Source organism: Drosophila kikkawai, chromosome 3R (genome assembly GCF_030179895.1).
Source record: "Drosophila kikkawai strain 14028-0561.14 chromosome 3R, DkikHiC1v2, whole genome shotgun sequence".
NCBI lineage: Eukaryota > Metazoa > Arthropoda > Insecta > Diptera > Drosophilidae > Drosophila > Drosophila kikkawai.
The window spans coordinates 21,573,315-21,590,238 of NC_091731.1; the positions used below are offsets into that span (position 1 = coordinate 21,573,315).

The following is a 16,924-nucleotide window of genomic DNA, read 5'->3' on the forward strand; positions in this document are numbered from 1 at the left end:
ACACACAAAGGCCATAAATAACACCAAAAACGAGGACCCCAAACGGCGGGGCGGAATAAAGTAGAAAAAAAAAGGTAAAATGGAAGCGTAGCTGACCTCAACAATGGCAATCAGTTGGCAGCTCAGCGAACGCTCTTCAATTATTTGCTTTTGACCCACAAAATGGATGGACGGACCACTACTGATGCGTTAAGTGCGGCAACTAGTAGCGTTGTTGTTGCTGCCACTTTTCCTGCTGCTCCTGCTTCGCACGTATCGAGAGCGTGGCCCAGAGCGAGTAATCAGATGGACCCGAGCCGAGGCAGAGATGGAGGGTTTTATTTTTAATTAAACTCACAGTCGACACAGGGACGATGCTCATAAAGCGGACTGTAGCAGCAGCCGTGGCAGCCCTTGTTGCCACATTACGCATACGCCATGTTGTATTCGGTATTTAGAGGAAGCTGCTCCAGGCCCCAACGAATGTGTTAAACATTTTTGTGGCCGCCATAAAAGGGTACTCTAAACTGGACGCGTACCCCAGGATGAGGGAAGTACCCAGAAGCCCCTCTAAAACGGCACGTTTTGTGCGTCGGTTCGTTAGTGTGAATGATGTGAGACAGGACCAGGAACAGGAGCAGGCCGAGGGTGGACAGGCGAAGGATGCGAGGGCGGACAAGGCGAGGCTCAAAAATTTAATTACTTTCACTTGTGCGAACTGTTTGTCTGCCAGTCAGACACACAGACAGTCAGACTCTGACTGGACGGGACGGCCAAAGGCATTTAACGTAAATGTAATGAAATTGCAGACGGACTTGCGTTGGGAACTGTTTGTGCTACGCACATTGGATGGCTTCCGTTACCGTTTCCATTCCAGCGCCGGATTGTGACCCGTTAGCCGGGCTGTTAGCACCACTGCTCCTTGGCTTGTGACGCATTATGCGGCAAGTTTTCTCGCCTACTGTGTGCAACGTCTTTTTATTGCTCCCACAATTGCAGCATCCTCGTTGGCAGTGCCTCCTTGGGGCTGGCAAACGTTAACGGGATTAAATGCCAACTGGGAACGTGTTTTGCTTCCTACGGTTTTAGTTTCAATTTCGCTGCTCCTTCCGCTTTCCACTTTCCACTTTCAAATCTCCCTCTTCAACTTGGCCCTAACAGAGCTGGCATCGCATCCAAATCAATCATCCGCCATGTGGGGCGTGCACGAGCCCTGCTGTGCTTTGTGCTTAAAATGTATATTGAAATTTAAATTTCATGTACAGCATGCACGGGGCATCGCATATATTTTTAATCCACAACACAGCGTCCGCCGCACACGTGTTCGCCGCCCCGTTCAGAGATTTTCAGATTGCGTATGTAAATATTTGCGCAATTCTAGAAATTTGTTTGGCTGTTAAATCAAATGTAAATACGATATGTTTTCAAAGTCAACACGATGCAATTGCAGCAAAAACAATGGCCCTGACAGCGTAGGGAATGAGGAGATGCCGGATAGAGGTGCATCTAGATGACGTGTAATTTAATTCACATATTTTTTCAGCATGTCAACCGAGAGATAGGTGAGTTGTCTAGCGAACTTGCTTGATTTATATTTCAGTCTCGTTAAAAATGTTTACTAGAGGGAATTCCGATCCAAATGAATTTCGATCTCTAAAGGAAACAGGGCGAGAGGTCTATTATTTAGTGGGCGTTTCGGGTCGCCTTCGATAGTTGATTTCCTGCAGACTCCTGTTTGTCGCTCGCTCCTGTGTGTGTGTGTGGACCGCAGCCAGGCGACCTCAGTTCGGTTACGGTGCGTATGATTGACATTGATTGGAGTCCGGCAAAACAAACTGTGCGGTTTGGTCTGCTTTGCTCTGCACTGCTCTGTTTTGCTGTGGTGAGGCTGGCTTGGTTTTTTCCCTCGCTCCATGCTCTGCTGCATTTTCGGAAACTAAATCAAAAAACGTTTGCAGCTTGATAAATATGTAATTTGCAATTTTGGCCAAAACAACACGCAAAAACCGAAAGCGAGAGTAACAAAAACCAAGGAAAATGCACACTGCTCAGCTGCTGTTTTGGCAGTACAGTGAGCACTTCACATATAAATGACACTGATCCTTGGCAAGCTTTTGACTTTAATTTTGTATTCTTGTTCCTTTTGGAAAGCTAAAGAAATAATTTCAAGCATCTTAAAGTGCTTTAGTTCGTTTGAGAAATTAAGCAGCAATTAGGCAGCTACTTCTGTTTAATACAATTTTATGTATTTAAGGCTCTTCAATTGTAATTGTTAATTACAAGTTTGTTTACTCGTTTTGAGCAATTAGCAAATCATTTTCTTAAAGTATAAGAAACAAAACTATTTTATGTAGAAAGACTTTTAATTGAAAGTCCTTCAAATACTCTAAAAGGCTAGCAGACTAGTCAAGAAAATTCCTTGAATTTTACTTAAATAAATTCCTAGTTTCAACAAGAAAATTTAAATGTGCATCTTGTAACTTCTATGAACAGTTAGTTATTAATTTATTAAGTTTCCTAATTAAATTACCTTAGCCTTAATGATTTTTAAAGGCACCTGCCATGAAGGACTTCCCCCCAAATAGTCCTTGCAATCCCCTTCTATTTTCACACTTTAATTACCTTCCATGTCCATATGACACTTTTTTTATTGCCCCGAGGGATACGTGTCCGACTCGGCTAGCCTGCGTAGGTAGCATATGGATATAGGAGAGCTCAAGTTTGAGCTCCCGCTTGGACTGACCCACTTCCCAGTCAGTTAGCACAGTTGAGACTCAAAGGATGATTGGTTTTGCCGCTCCAGTTGTAATAACCAAATTGCCAGCTGCCGTTTTTGCATTTGCACATCGGAGTTCAAGTCGGAGTTGTTTCCTGAGATGGACATTAGGCAGGTGAAAAGGAGGAGGGGGTAGATGGACACGAAAGGGAAGGCACAGAGCGAAAGCTAGGGTCGAAGGGAAACCAGAAATGGAATGTGGGCCACGATGAGCGGCCTTCAGAAGTCAAAAGGCGTTAACATTAACAGGCTTCACTGTGCCAGCCGTGTAAATAGCATGAATGCAATTTTATTTTATTTATGTTTGAATTAAGCTCAGCTCTCCGAGCAGGCAGCCAGCCAACCAGGAGGAGCATTTCAGGAGCAGCAGCACCACTCAGACAGTCTTTATAGGCAAATGAATTGCTCTATCCGGACGAGGAGGGAGCTTGTTTGCGCTCCGGAAATGTTTTGATGTGAAAAATAAAGATTGATGTTAAAGAAGAAGATCCGTAGATAGTTTTAAATGATCCAGTTTGAGTATATACTAAGCATGGCATAATAAAGAGTCTGCAGACTTCGCTCTGGTTCTTTATTTTTAATTCTCGTTTTTTATACCCATGCAGGGTATTAACATTTTAGTCAGAAGCTTGAAAAGCATTAAAGAAGGGGTCAAAAATTTGGAGAAATTGACAAACATTTAAAAAAAAAAAATATTAAATTCAGTACGCAGATTTTTTACCCTAATAAAAGCTTTCTGTAGCTACCTTTCTTTCCTTTCCTTCCTTTTTTCTTTTGATTTTGTGCAGTGTGCAAACGCACTTAATTAATTTTGTTTAACATGTCTGAGGCAGACAGGGCAACAATTTCATATTTTGCTTGTTAACTGTTATCGTTGTTGCTGCTGTTTTTACTGTTTTCACTGGCCAGTGGCCACATGTGGGCCATGAGCACAGACACAAACACGGACAGACAGCCGCTCCCTGCTCTGGCATCCACATTGCGTATACGCCGCATGGAGCAAGGGCAAACAAAAGCATCAGCTGCCCAGCTGTCCGCTGATGCACTGATTAAATGGATATGCAGAGTGTGTCTATCCAACCGCCCGGCGAAATAACTGTCAGAGCGCCACGACTTTATATCCGGACGGTGCCTCTGCTGTCCGGAGTGCGAATTATAAATTACCAGCGGGGAGCATTGGCCAGCCTGCCTGCCTCCCGGCTAACCAACGAACCCAACGAACTGTCTGCGTAAGCCACATGAAATTTCAATTAAAATAAAAATTTATACGCTTTTCGCCCTGTCGCTTATAATTAAAAACAATTTGTAAGTTATGGTAGAACCCAGCCCTCTGGCCGCGATAATGCCCCTAATTTAAATCGGTTTATCTTTGTCCTTACAGGCGGCTTCATGGGCGACATTGCCCTGCCCGACGGCGATTCTGGCCCACCGGTGGTGGCCCACACGCCCGTGGACGATGAGGAGCAAGAGCGGCAGGAGGTTGAAGAGTTGTTGGCTGATGCGCCAGACATCAGTGGCAGCGACCCCGCATCCGTTTCCGCTCGAAGCCCTGGCCCGGTCAAGTTCAATGCCACCTTCCAGCTGGATCTGGAGAAGCTTAAGCAAGAGGTCTACCACGAGGGACTGCAGGTGGAGGAGGAGGGCCTCACCGACATCATCCGCAAAAAGACGAAGCTGCCGAGCACGGTTCCGGTGAACTTGACAGCCGGACAGGCCCAATTGCAGAGTCAGGTGAGTGAGGTGAACTAGAATGAAAGTCAAGTTATATGAAGGAACTCTTCTCTTAAACCCACAGAGTGCCAATGAACCGGTTAAGCCTAGCTCCCAATCTCCCTCGGATTACGCCCAACAGCCCAGCTATAAGAACGAGGTGCTGCCTCTGTTCGAGCGACGCAATTTGGCGGCCAAGCCAGCCAGACTTGTCCTGGCCGAGGTCGCCTCTAAGTCGGGCAACAAGACAATGCAGACATTGCATCGCAATGTGGACACGCGCAAGATTCAGTCGGACAACAAGGACATCGAGGATGATTCCGGCAACAACTTTGTGGCGGAACGCCGGCAGTCACACATCCTGCCCACCTCGCTGCCCGAGCAACGCTCCACGCTGCCCAATGTCTACAGCAATGCCGGAGGCAATGGGATGCAGCTGGATGACGAGGTGGATTTCCTGCACTCGCGCGGGGTAGTGCGTAGGCGGCACAGGCGAGGGCCCAAGCACCGGTGAGTGGGCAGGATAGCTGAACTCCTCTCGGTTTTTATAGGAATCCATATTTCTTCTTATAGAAGGAGCAACCAGCACACGGAGCATGAGGCCAAGCTGCAACGATTGCGGGAAGAGCTTAGCCGGCCAGTGGGCGAGAGACACCACCACGGCGAGCACAATAAGCACCATCAGCAGCAGGAGCAACTGCACCACCACGGCCATCAGAACACTCCCCGCAAAAAGCACCGGGCGCATCGCCAGCACCGGCGGCGTGGTCAGGGCACCACGCAGTATGTGAACCATTCCCCGCCGGGATTCAATCAATCTACGCCTGAAATGGATTTGGAAATGGAAAAAGCGGAGTAAGTACGCTAGTCCTAGGCTGTGTCCTTGCCTTGTTGGTGGTGGGCCACCGCCTCCACCACATCCGTTTCCGTTGCCATTTCCTGGCCCACTGTAAATTGCCGGCCATTTTCATTGCGAGCTTTTTTCGGCATAAACTTTAAACAAACAGCAGCCATTTTGGCAACTCCCACAGACCCATTCACACACACACACACACACAAAGAGAGAGCTCATTGTACGGCTTACTGTGGCTGTGTGTGTCTGTGTTAAAAGTTATGAATTTTAATAGAAATTCGCGTGCCAAAAGTTGTGCCGAACAACAACACTGAAAAATGTATGGAAAACTGTTGGCAATTAAAATTACGCATACGCCACGTGGAAAGTTTTCGCAGCATCCCACGAATCATCCATAACTAACAAGGCTACCCTTCCTCACCAGCACTCACCACGAGCAGGAGGCCGAAGAGAAGGAGAAGGAGCAGCAACGCCATCGAGTAGCACGCGCTGTCACCGCGAAAAAGGAACGAATTTGGGATTACGGCGTTATTCCCTACGAGATCGATGGCAATTTCAGTGGAATGCACAAGGCTCTCTTCAAGCAGGCCATGCGTCACTGGGAGAACTCCACCTGCATTAAGTTCGTGGAGCGGAATCCGGAGATTCATCCCAATTACATAGTCTTTACCGTGCGCAGCTGCGGGTAAGTAATAGGATCTCGCATTTTTGTTCTCGAGAATAAACTTTTTTTACATTTTTCTGTTTTTATTTCTCCTTGCTAGTTGCTGCTCTTTTGTGGGCAAGCGCGGCAATGGCCCCCAGGCCATCTCCATAGGCCGTAACTGCGACAAGTTTGGTATTGTGGTCCACGAACTTGGCCATGTGGTGGGCTTCTGGCACGAGCACACGCGTCCTGATCGGGAGAAGCATGTGGTTATCGAGCACAATAATATTATGAAGGGTCAGGACTATAACTTCAATATGCTCTCCCCCGATGAGGTGGATTCATTGGGCATGGCCTATGACTATGATTCCATCATGCACTATGCTAGAAACACCTTCTCCAAAGGCACCTACCTGGACACCATCTTACCCATCGAGATGAAAGGCCGCAAGCGTCCGGAGATTGGCCAGCGTTTGAGGCTCAGTCAGGGTGACATTGCCCAGGCCAATTTGCTGTACAAGTGCCCCAAGTGCGGACGCACTTTCCAGGAGAGCACAGGGATCTTTGCCTCGCCCTCCTACTACACAGCCGGAGCCCTGACCGACGAGACAGAGCACTGCGAGTGGCGGATAACGGCCACCTACGGGGAACGAGTGGTCCTAAAGCTGGAGAGTATGGTAGGTTCCTCTTAGAGAAAACAGAGGGAAAAGGTAACTTTTTTACTTAATCCTAATCCTTATTTCATCTTTCAGAACATCTTTAAGTCAAACAACTGCGAGACCGACTATCTAGAGATCCGCGACGGTTATTTTGAAAAGTCCCCCCTCATTGGGCGCTTCTGCGGCAAGGTGGCCAACGAAGAGATCCGCACGGAGTCCAGTCGCATGCTCCTCACCTACGTCAATTCGCATCGCAGCGAGGGTTACCGCGGCTTCAAGGCGGAGTTCGATGGTGAGCCCAGGAAAAAATAAAGGGTCATCGTTGGCCGAGTTCATGACATTCCATTTCCCACAGTTGTCTGCGGCGGAGAGCTGTCCGTGGACGATGCCGTGGGTCGTTTGGAGTCACCCAACTACCCGCTGGACTATCTGCCCAACAAGGAATGCGTGTGGAAAATAACCGTGCCCAAGGGCTACCAGGTGGCACTGAAATTCCAATCCTTCGAAGTGGAGAACCACGACAGCTGTGTCTATGACTACGTTGAGGTGCGCGATGGTCCCGACCCGGATTCCCCGCTAATTGGCGTTTTCTGTGGCTACAAGCCGCCACCGAACATGAAGTGAGTGGAGAGTCCTTAGTCGTGGCCATTCCCCCATTTCAAATTTCGCTTTGTTCGTCGTCCCCTTTTCAGGTCAGGTGGCCATTCAATGTACGTGAAATTCGTGTCGGACACATCGGTTCAGAAGGCGGGCTTCTCGGCCGTGTTCATGAAGGAGGTGGACGAGTGCGAGACCCAGAACCATGGCTGCGAGCACGAGTGCATTAACACGCTGGGCGGCTATGAGTGCAGCTGCCACATTGGCTATGAACTGCACAGCGACAAGAAGCACTGCGAAGGTGGGCAATCCTCGCACTCCTCTAAAGAGTGACCCCCTGTATATCCCTCTTCCCTTTGCAGATGCCTGTGGCGGCGTTATCGAGTATCCAAATGGCACCATCACCTCGCCTTCGTTTCCTGAAATGTATCCTCTGATGAAGGAGTGCATCTGGGAGATTGTGGCCCCACCCATGCACAAGATATCGCTAAATTTCACCCACTTTGATTTGGAGGGCACGGCGCATCAGCAGTCGGACTGCGGCTATGATTCGGTCACCATTTACTCCAAGCTGGGCGAGAGTCGGCTTAAACGGATTGGAACGTTCTGCGGCAGCGCTATTCCTCCCACTGCTACCTCTGAAAGCAATGCCCTGCGGGTGGAGTTCCATTCGGACAAGTCTATCCAACGCTCAGGGTTTGCGGCCGTCTTTTTCACGGACATTGACGAGTGCGCCATGAACAATGGCGGCTGCCAGCACGAGTGCCGGAACACGATCGGTTCGTATATCTGTTTGTGCCACAATGGTTACTCTTTGCATGAGAATGGGCATGACTGCAAGGAGGGCGAGTGCAAGTACGAGATCTCTGCTGCCTTTGGCACCATCTACAGTCCCAACTACCCGGATTCGTATCCACCAAATGCGGACTGCGTGTGGCATTTCATCACCACCCCTGGACACCGCATCAAGCTGATATTCAACGAGTTCAATGTGGAGTCGCATCAGGTGAGGAATTTCGAAACAAAAATCTAAGAAAACTTTTGTTGAATCTAGAATTTTCCCCTTCCAGGAATGCACCTATGACAATGTGGCCATTTATGATGGCGAATCCGATTCCAGCTCCGTTTTGGGTCGCTTCTGCGGCGACAAAATTCCCTTTCCCATATCCTCCACCACCAACCAGATGTACATGGTTCTGAAGACGGACAAGAACAAGCAGCTCAACGGATTTATGGCCATGCACTCGACCTGTGAGTAGTGGGGGGAAGCCAGGTAATCGGATATGGGAAACACTGATTTCGCGTTCCTTGCAGCCTGTGGTGGTTTCCTGCGCGCCACCAGCAATGTCCAACAGTTCTACTCTCACGCCCGCTTTGGCAACCAGGACTATGACGACAGCATGGACTGCGAGTGGACTATCGAGGCGCCGCAGAACAGCAATGTCCAGCTCATATTCCTCACCTTTGACATTGAGAGCAGCGAAAACTGCACCTACGATTATGTGCAGGTGTTCTCCAACATGGAGGACACCAGTGGCCCCATGTATGGGCAGTACTGTGGAAATGTGGTAAGAGTCTTCTCCTCTTCCTAAATCAAAGTCAAATAAAATATATTTTATTAATTTATAATATTCTTAATATCTATAGCTGCCCCAGGACATCATCTCCATGACAAACTCCCTTTTAGTCCGCTTCAAAACAGATGGCTCTGTGCCCATGAAGGGCTTCTCCGCCTCCTACGTGGCCGTGGATCCCTTTGACAACAGCGACGAGGAGGATGTGGAGAACTCTTACAGCTCTGAGATGGCCACCCCCTTTCCAGGCTCTCTCAAGAGCATGTACATCGAGGATACCGAAGAGACTGACGAGTACGGCGACTTCAGTGGGAATCAGTTGGTCCTCAACGGGCAGTATCGGGGAAGATATAGTCTGCCAAATCGGTACTATGCTGGCAATGCATAAAGAAACGCTGAGAACGCGCTAAAATTCATGACAATATATAAAAAAACGGAATTTATTTAACAGATTTAGGCATATCGTCGCGTAAATAAAGCAGATTTTCTCTCGCTCTTCCACGCACTCGAGGACATAATCAAAGGACCTCGAATCAATATTAGTTTTTAGGCATTCAATTTCTTGAATTCACTCAACGCCCGGGGATCTGCGGTGGCAATTACTTAGACCTATTGGATACATGTAATGTACTTTCGATTAGACTAGACTCTCCTTTTAGATTCTGTAGCTAAATGTGCATCTCCTGCATTTCTATAGCATTTCTTTCCTTCCCCTCGATTTCCACACTATATATATTTTTATTGTGCCATATTCGATGGACCAGCGCATTTTGTATTTCCGTTAAGCATCTTAGCATAAGTCGATAACGGAAGCTAGGCTAGAGCTAGAGACATATCCACACAACAGGGGTTCCTTGGGCTTGATCGTGGTATCCCTGCACACTCACACACACACACACACACATTATATGTACAACTCTCGGATATTTGACTCAACTTAATACGTAATTAAATCTATAAATACATACTATTAAAACTTGCATAGTAACTATGTTTTAAAACCAAAGTGGCTAAGCGTTATTTCTGGGACTCCTGGGTTTTATGGCTCTGTTTCCACCTTGCCTAGCGCCAGCCCGGCTCTTGAATAGCCTTAAGAGGCGGAATTACCACGAAATCGTTCGTTCATGCGGGGGATTTATGATCGTTAATGACCTGCCCTAAAAGGTTCGAGAGCCCAACACCTGATCCTGGGCTGCCTGAGCCCGCAAAAGCGACGGCCACAGGTAGGCCTGTAGACAGATGGAAACCTCGTTCGAAAGGAGACAATGTCAAGGTGCAGGGATACCCAAATCAAAACCCATTGAATGCTAACAACAGGCAGACAATGGACACGGACTAGTATCGTTGTTTGTCTCTTTCCCTTCCCCGCGAAGCGGACATGCCAGTCGAGATTCTGTAGATTCTGTAGCTGCGATCGCGAGTTGCTGCCTGCCGCTCCTCCTCCTCGCTTCCTCTGCCCTGGCCAGGCTGAGCCTCTTACCTGCCTCATCCATGGAGCGCGCGAACCCTTGTCTCGTCTCATCGGTATAATTCGGCAAACGCCGGCCGCTGGCTCTCAGTTAGAACTTTGAACTGGTCGAGGCAACTTCGAGGAACGAGCCCCCAGAAGGAAAACGAAAAGAAGAATACCTGCGAGACCGAAAGAATGTGCCTGTGCCGTCTCTCCATGGAAACGAAAGCGAAATTTGTTGTGCTCACTGTGGCCGCCGCTCTGGTGGCGATTTCTCACATGGATTTGGCCCAGGGCAGGCGACTGAGTCAGCTGTCGGACAAGGAGAGCGAGGGTGAATGCGACTTTGACTTTAAGGAGCAGCCAGAGGATTTCTATGGCATGCTGGATGCCATACAGGTGAGTGGAGGCATCATCATGTGGCCAGAAGATTTTAAATGCAGCTTAAAACCCCAAACAGGTGCCGCAGAAGGAGCTAGAGGTCATCTATCAACCGAAACCAAAGGTGTTCCAGAGCAGCCGAGCGAAACAATCGCTGGGGTAAGTCATCTCCCTACAAAGCTCCAAAGGGATTAGCTCCTCCCGCACAATAGTGCCCAATTAGTAGAGGCGTCCACTTCAGCCATACCTGAGCTCATAAGCCTTTTTGTCCACTCACCAGGAGACGCCGGAAGCAAAGGCTTCACAAGTCACGAAACAAAGGGAAGCTGAGATTGCCTCCGCCGCTGCTGTGGACAGATGCCGCAGTGGATGTGCTGCAGCCCAGTCACTCGCATTGGCAAGAAATTATGCCAGAAAGGAAGCCCATACGAAAACGACGAGGTGTTACCGTGCGAAAGGACCGCACCTGGGACTATGGGGTCATACCCTACGAGATCGACAGCATCTTTAGTGGCGCCCACAAGGCGCTCTTCAAGCAGGCTATGCGCCACTGGGAGAACTTTACCTGCATTAAGTTCGTGGAAAGGGATGCCAAGCTGCATGCCAACTATATTTATTTCACAGTCAAGAATTGCGGGTGAGTGTATGCCAAATCCTGTCCAGAAATGTATATCTTATACCTGGATTTCCCTTTCCCCCAGTTGCTGCTCCTTTCTGGGCAAGCACGGCAACGGTCGCCAGCCCATCTCCATAGGACGCAATTGCGAAAAGTTTGGCATTATCATCCACGAACTGGGCCACACCATTGGCTTCCACCATGAGCATGCCCGCGGCGACAGGGACAAGCACATCATCATCAACAAGGCCAATATTATGAGGGGCCAGGAGTACAACTTCGATGTCCTGTCGCCCGAAGAGGTGGACCTGCCCCTGCTGCCCTACGACTACAACTCCATAATGCACTATGCCAAGAACTCCTTCTCCAAGAGCTCCTACCTGGACACCATCACGCCCATTGGAATTCCGCAGGGAACCCACGTGGAGCTGGGTCAGCGAAGGCGCCTCAGTGAGGGTGACATTGTCCAGGCCAACTTGCTCTACAAGTGCGCCGCCTGCGGGCGGACCTACCAGCAGAATTCTGGATTAATAGTGGGCCCTCACTTTGTCTACTCCGGCAATGGAGTGCTCAGCGAGTTTGAGGGCAGTGGCGATGCTGGCGAGGCAGGAGAGGAGTCTGAATTCGATGCCTCGCTAACCAACTGCGAGTGGCGCATCACGGCCACGAACGGTGAGAAGGTCATCCTGCATCTGCAGCAGCTGCAGCTGATGAGCTCCGACGACTGCTCGCAGGATTACCTGGAGATCAGGGATGGCTACTGGCACCGTTCGCCGCTGGTGCGACGCCTCTGCGGCAATGTCAGCGGTGAGGTCATCCAGACCCAGACAAGTCGCATGCTCCTCAATTATGTAAACCGGAATGCAGCCAAAGGTTATCGAGGGTTCAAGGCGAGATTTGAGGGTGAGTTTGGTTTTTAAGGAAGCTTGCAGTCCAAGGATTTAATTTTTTTATTTTTTCTTTATTTCTTAGTTGTCTGCGGCGGAGACATCCTCTTAACCAGGGATCAATCCATAGACTCTCCCAACTATCCCATGGACTACATGCCCGACAAGGAGTGCGTGTGGCGCATCACGGCTCCGGAGAACCACCAGGTGGCTTTGAAATTCCAAAGCTTTGAGCTGGAGAAGCGCGATGGCTGTGCCTACGACTTTGTGGAGATACGGGATGGTAACAGCAGCGATTCCAGACTGATTGGACGCTTTTGTGGAGACAAGTTGCCGCCCAATATAAAGTAAGTCCATGAATATCAAATACTTCACCAGTTTTAATCCCATCTTTTGCTCCCTAAATAGAACCCGCAGCCATCAGATGTACATCCGATTCGTCTCCGATGGTTCCGTGCAAAAGCTGGGCTTCTCCGCCGCCCTCCTGCTTGACGTGGACGAGTGCCGGTTCATGGATCATGGCTGCCAGCACGTGTGCATCAACACTCTAGGAAGCTACCAATGCGGCTGCCATGCCGGCTACGAGCTGCAGGCCAATGGCAAGACCTGCGAGAATGCCTGCGGCGGAGTCGTGGATGCCACCAAGTCAAATGGTTCCTTATACTCTCCCTCGTATCCGGATATGTATCCCAATGCCAAGCAGTGTGTATGGGAGGTGGTGGCTCCGCCGAACCACGCAGTCTTCCTGAATTTCACCCACTTTGATCTGGAGGGCACACGTTTCCAGTACACCAAGTGCAATTATGATTATCTCATCATCTACTCGAAGCTGAGGGACAATCGGTTGAAGAAGATTGGGATTTACTGCGGCAACGATCTGCCGCCGGTGGTTAACTCGGAGCAGACTGTCCTAAGGCTGGAGTTCCACTCGGATAGGACTGTGCAGCGGAGTGGCTTTGTGGCCCAGTTTGTGATAGGTAAGCGATATAACCTTTGAAGCTAAACAATTTCTGAGATAATCTTCTTGTTTCTCCTTCAGATGAGGACGAGTGCTCGGTCAACAATGGTGGCTGCCAGCATAGGTGCCGGAATACCTTTGGCTCCTACCAGTGCAGCTGCCGTAATGGATACACCCTGGCCGAGAATGGCCACAACTGCACGGAGACACGTTGCAAGTTCGAAATCACCAGCTCTTATGGCGTGCTGCAGAGCCCCAACTATCCGGAGGACTACCCGCGCAACATATACTGCTACTGGCACTTCCAAACCGTCCTCGGCCACCGCATCCAGCTGACCTTCCACGACTTTGCCGTGGAGAACCACCAGGAGTGCATCTACGACTACGTGGCCATCTACGACGGCCGCTCGGAGAACAGCTCCACGCTCGGCATCTACTGCGGCGGTCGGGAGCCGTACGACGTGATCGCCTCCACCAACGAGATGTTCATGGTTTTGGCCTCGGACGCGGGACTACAGCGGCGGGGCTTCAAGGCCACCTTCGTCTCCGAGTGCGGCGGCTACCTGAGGGCCACGAATCACTCGCAGACCTTCTACTCGCATCCAAGGTACGGGAGCAGGCCGTACAAACGGAACATGTACTGCGACTGGCGCATCCAGGCGGACCCCGAGAGCAGTGTCAAGATCCGTTTCCTGCACTTTGAAATCGAGTACTCAGAGTCGTGCGATTTTGACTACCTGGAGGTCACCGAGGAGGGTTACTCGATGAACACCATTCATGGACGCTTCTGTGGGAAGCGGAAGCCTCCAATAATCATTTCCAACTCGGACACCTTGTTGCTCCGCTTCCACACGGACGAGAGCAACTCCCTGCGTGGCTTCGCCATAGCCTTCATGGCCGTCGATCCGCCGGAGGACTCTGCCGGTGAGGACTTTGAGGCGGTCACGCCCTTTCCGGGCTACCTCAAGAGCATGTACTCCTCGGAGACGGCCAGCGACAGCCTGGCAAGGGCCCACCTCCTGCCGCCGAGCAGACTGATGTGAGAGTAGGATTACATTGTTCTGCTTTATGTTTGTTGTTGAAATTTGTAAATAAATTGTGAATAAAAACTCACTTTTAGATAGCTGGTTTTGCATTTGAATTCAAATAGCGCGGCATTTTGCAAGTTGTATAACAGTTTAGTATATTTTCGCAGGTCTGGTAGCGCTGGTTAATGCGTGGTTATAAAACCTTCTCTAATCAATCTGGCAACGTCAGATTGTTTGTTCATGAGCGACCAGCGATGCCAGACTTCTCGTTTTACTCTTTTCTGGGTGTGGATTTTTTAGTGGAAAATTTAAACTCTGAGATTTTTTAGGTGGAAAACACTCTACATTCTACACGAGAATTCTACCCCAAAAACGAGAATTCTACCCCAAGCATGTAAATTGACATTTGCTATGTCCGTCAAATTAGCGTCGGTGAGTTAGCGTCGAAATGGAACGGTGGGAAAATGGAACACTGAGGGATTTTTTATTTTTTATTTATTTCGTTAATAAGGCACTAATTTGAACAAAATAAAGTTTATAAATGCTTAAAAATGAATTTACTAATGATTTTTACTGGGTTTGAGGGGATTTGACCCTTCGGTCTATTAAAAAAAAGCATTCGAAAAATCGTGTTTTCGCAATTTTGTTTATATCTCGGCTCAACGAATTTGTGCAGATATACCCGGTATGCCAGGATAAAGGACATTTATTGTACTTTCACCCTGCAAAGTTTCATTAAAATCTATCCGTAAGTTTTTGAGAAAATTGCGTAACAGTAAACTAACCTCGGGTTTCGCTCCATACAAAATGGCGCAGAAAAAATTGTAACTCCTATAACTCCAGTTAACGAATTTGTGCCAATATGCACGGTATACTGGCTTATTAAGGGAAGTTTAAAGAATATTTGGTAAAAGTTTCATAAGATTCTATCCGTCAGTTTTTGAGAAAATCGCATAGCAGTGGGTGGTGTAGGTGGGCTGATAACAGAGGCGCTAACTTTGAAAATGGAACCAGCTGTGAACCTGCAGAGAACCAGTTGCCGAACCAGACAGTGGAACCATGCTAAAGAAATACTAGATTTAAGAACATTAGCAATTTATGGAACTTAATATTAAATAAATTAACTGCCCAATAAACGACATCGCCATTCTAAGAAATTTGGTAGGTGTTTCATCAAAATTCGTCCAGTCTTTTGGGAGAAATTAGCTATTACCCGAATTTTTAATTATTGTTGTAAATACCTTGGTATTACTATGCACCCCTGGTAACTAACACCATCTAAGTTCGGCGCTAAATTTGAAAAAATAATTTTGCAATGTTCAACGAATTTGTGCCAACATGCACGGTATATCAAACGAAAGGGGGCATTTTTCTCTAATTTCGAATTAAATCTTATTGAATTCTACCCGGCAGATTTTTAGAAAATCAGGTGTTTCTATTTCCGACCCCAATTAATTAACACTGGCGCATATCGACCTTCTCACCACGTGGCGCGCCCCATACGTTATTTTCGACGCTAACTTTTAAAAATATTTTGCAGTCCTCAACGAATTTGTGCCAACATGCACGGTATATCAAACGAAAGGGGACATTTTTCTCTAATTTCGAATTAAGTCTTATTGAATTCTACCCGGCAGATTTTTAGAAAATCAGGTGTTTCTATTTCCGACCCCAATTAATTAACACTGGCGCATATCGACCTTCTCACCACGTGGCGCGCCCCATACGTTATTTTCGACGCTAACTTTTAAAAATATTTAGCAGTCCTCAACGAATTTGTGCCAACATGCACGGTATATCAAACGAAAGGGGACATTTTTCTCTAATTTCGAATTAAGTCTTATTGAATTCTACCCGGCAGATTTTTAGAAAATCAGGTGTTTATATTTCTGACCCCGATTAATTAACACTGGCTCATGTCGTCCCTCTCACCACGTGGATGCCCCATACGATATTTTCGACGCTAACTTTTAAAAATATTTTGCAGTCCTCAACGAATTTGTGCCAACATGCACGGTATATCAAACGAAAGGGGACATTTTTCTCTAATTTCGAATTAAGTCTTATTGAATTCTACCCGGCAGATTTTTAGAAAATCAGGTGTTTCTATTTCCGACCCCAATTAATTAACACTGGCTTCATATCGATAGGAGCGCGGCCCACTCCCTATCGATACGCCTCTCGCCAGAAAATATTTATATTGACAATTTGAACAATTGTGTTAATTATGAATGCCCAATAAGCGACCTTGTCATTCTAAGCAATTGGGTAGGTGTTTTATCAAAATCCGTACAGTCTGTGTTGCCAGACCGTCGACGATTACACTTGTCGATCAGCCAGGGCTGCTGGAGCATATGAATACAATTGGATCTTAAAAACTAATTTTCTTAACAACTACTGGCCTAAACGTTTGGATATTTTTACCAAAATTTATGCAGAATTTTCGCTGTGACTTAGTGTACAGTGTTTGTTGGTACAAGCAAAAAAAAACACTACTTGTACCTAAATAATAATCGGAAAAACAAGAAAAATTGATTTTCTGCTAAACGACTGAACGGATTTTAATGAAATATGGATTAAAATGTTTAGAAAAACGATGTCGTTTATGAAACAATCTTTCCTTTGCAAAAGTCGTACCCTAAAGATAAAATCAAATTTAATTATATATAGGCAGCCAGGGCTGCCGTATACATATATTATTCGCTTGGTACATATATGTAAATAATAGAAAAAGGGGGTTTTCTCCTGAACGACTGAACGGAATTTGATAAAACACCTACCCAATTGCTTAGAATGACAAGGTCGCTTAT

At 47.6% G+C, this 16,924-nt stretch overlaps 2 protein-coding genes across 3 annotated transcripts in view; both read left to right on the forward strand.

The window, feature by feature from the left end:
• Positions 1-9,793, forward strand: part of tok (tolkin) — a 30,506-nt gene extending 20,713 nt beyond the window's left edge. For both annotated transcript variants that reach the window (XM_017165095.3, XM_017165097.3), the window contains exons 3-14: positions 4,137-4,486; positions 4,551-4,975; positions 5,039-5,320; positions 5,743-6,003; positions 6,083-6,641; positions 6,717-6,915; positions 6,979-7,243; positions 7,316-7,521; positions 7,583-8,226; positions 8,291-8,471; positions 8,535-8,788; positions 8,868-9,793. In XM_017165095.3, coding sequence (XP_017020584.1) covers positions 4,137-4,486; positions 4,551-4,975; positions 5,039-5,320; positions 5,743-6,003; positions 6,083-6,641; positions 6,717-6,915; positions 6,979-7,243; positions 7,316-7,521; positions 7,583-8,226; positions 8,291-8,471; positions 8,535-8,788; positions 8,868-9,182 — 3,941 coding nt within the window. In that variant the 3' untranslated portion in view covers positions 9,183-9,793. The remainder of the gene's footprint in view (positions 1-4,136; positions 4,487-4,550; positions 4,976-5,038; positions 5,321-5,742; positions 6,004-6,082; positions 6,642-6,716; positions 6,916-6,978; positions 7,244-7,315; positions 7,522-7,582; positions 8,227-8,290; positions 8,472-8,534; positions 8,789-8,867) is intronic.
• Positions 9,794-11,152: 1,359 nt separating this feature from the next.
• tld (tolloid) lies at positions 11,153-14,129 on the forward strand. Its single transcript, XM_017165268.2, has 5 exons — positions 11,153-11,262; positions 11,327-12,144; positions 12,214-12,475; positions 12,537-13,105; positions 13,168-14,129. The coding sequence occupies exons 1-5, from the start codon at positions 11,168-11,170 to the stop codon at positions 14,127-14,129; spliced, it is 2,706 nt and encodes a 901-aa protein (XP_017020757.2). The 5' UTR covers positions 11,153-11,167.
• The last annotated feature ends 2,795 nt before the right edge of the window (positions 14,130-16,924 follow it).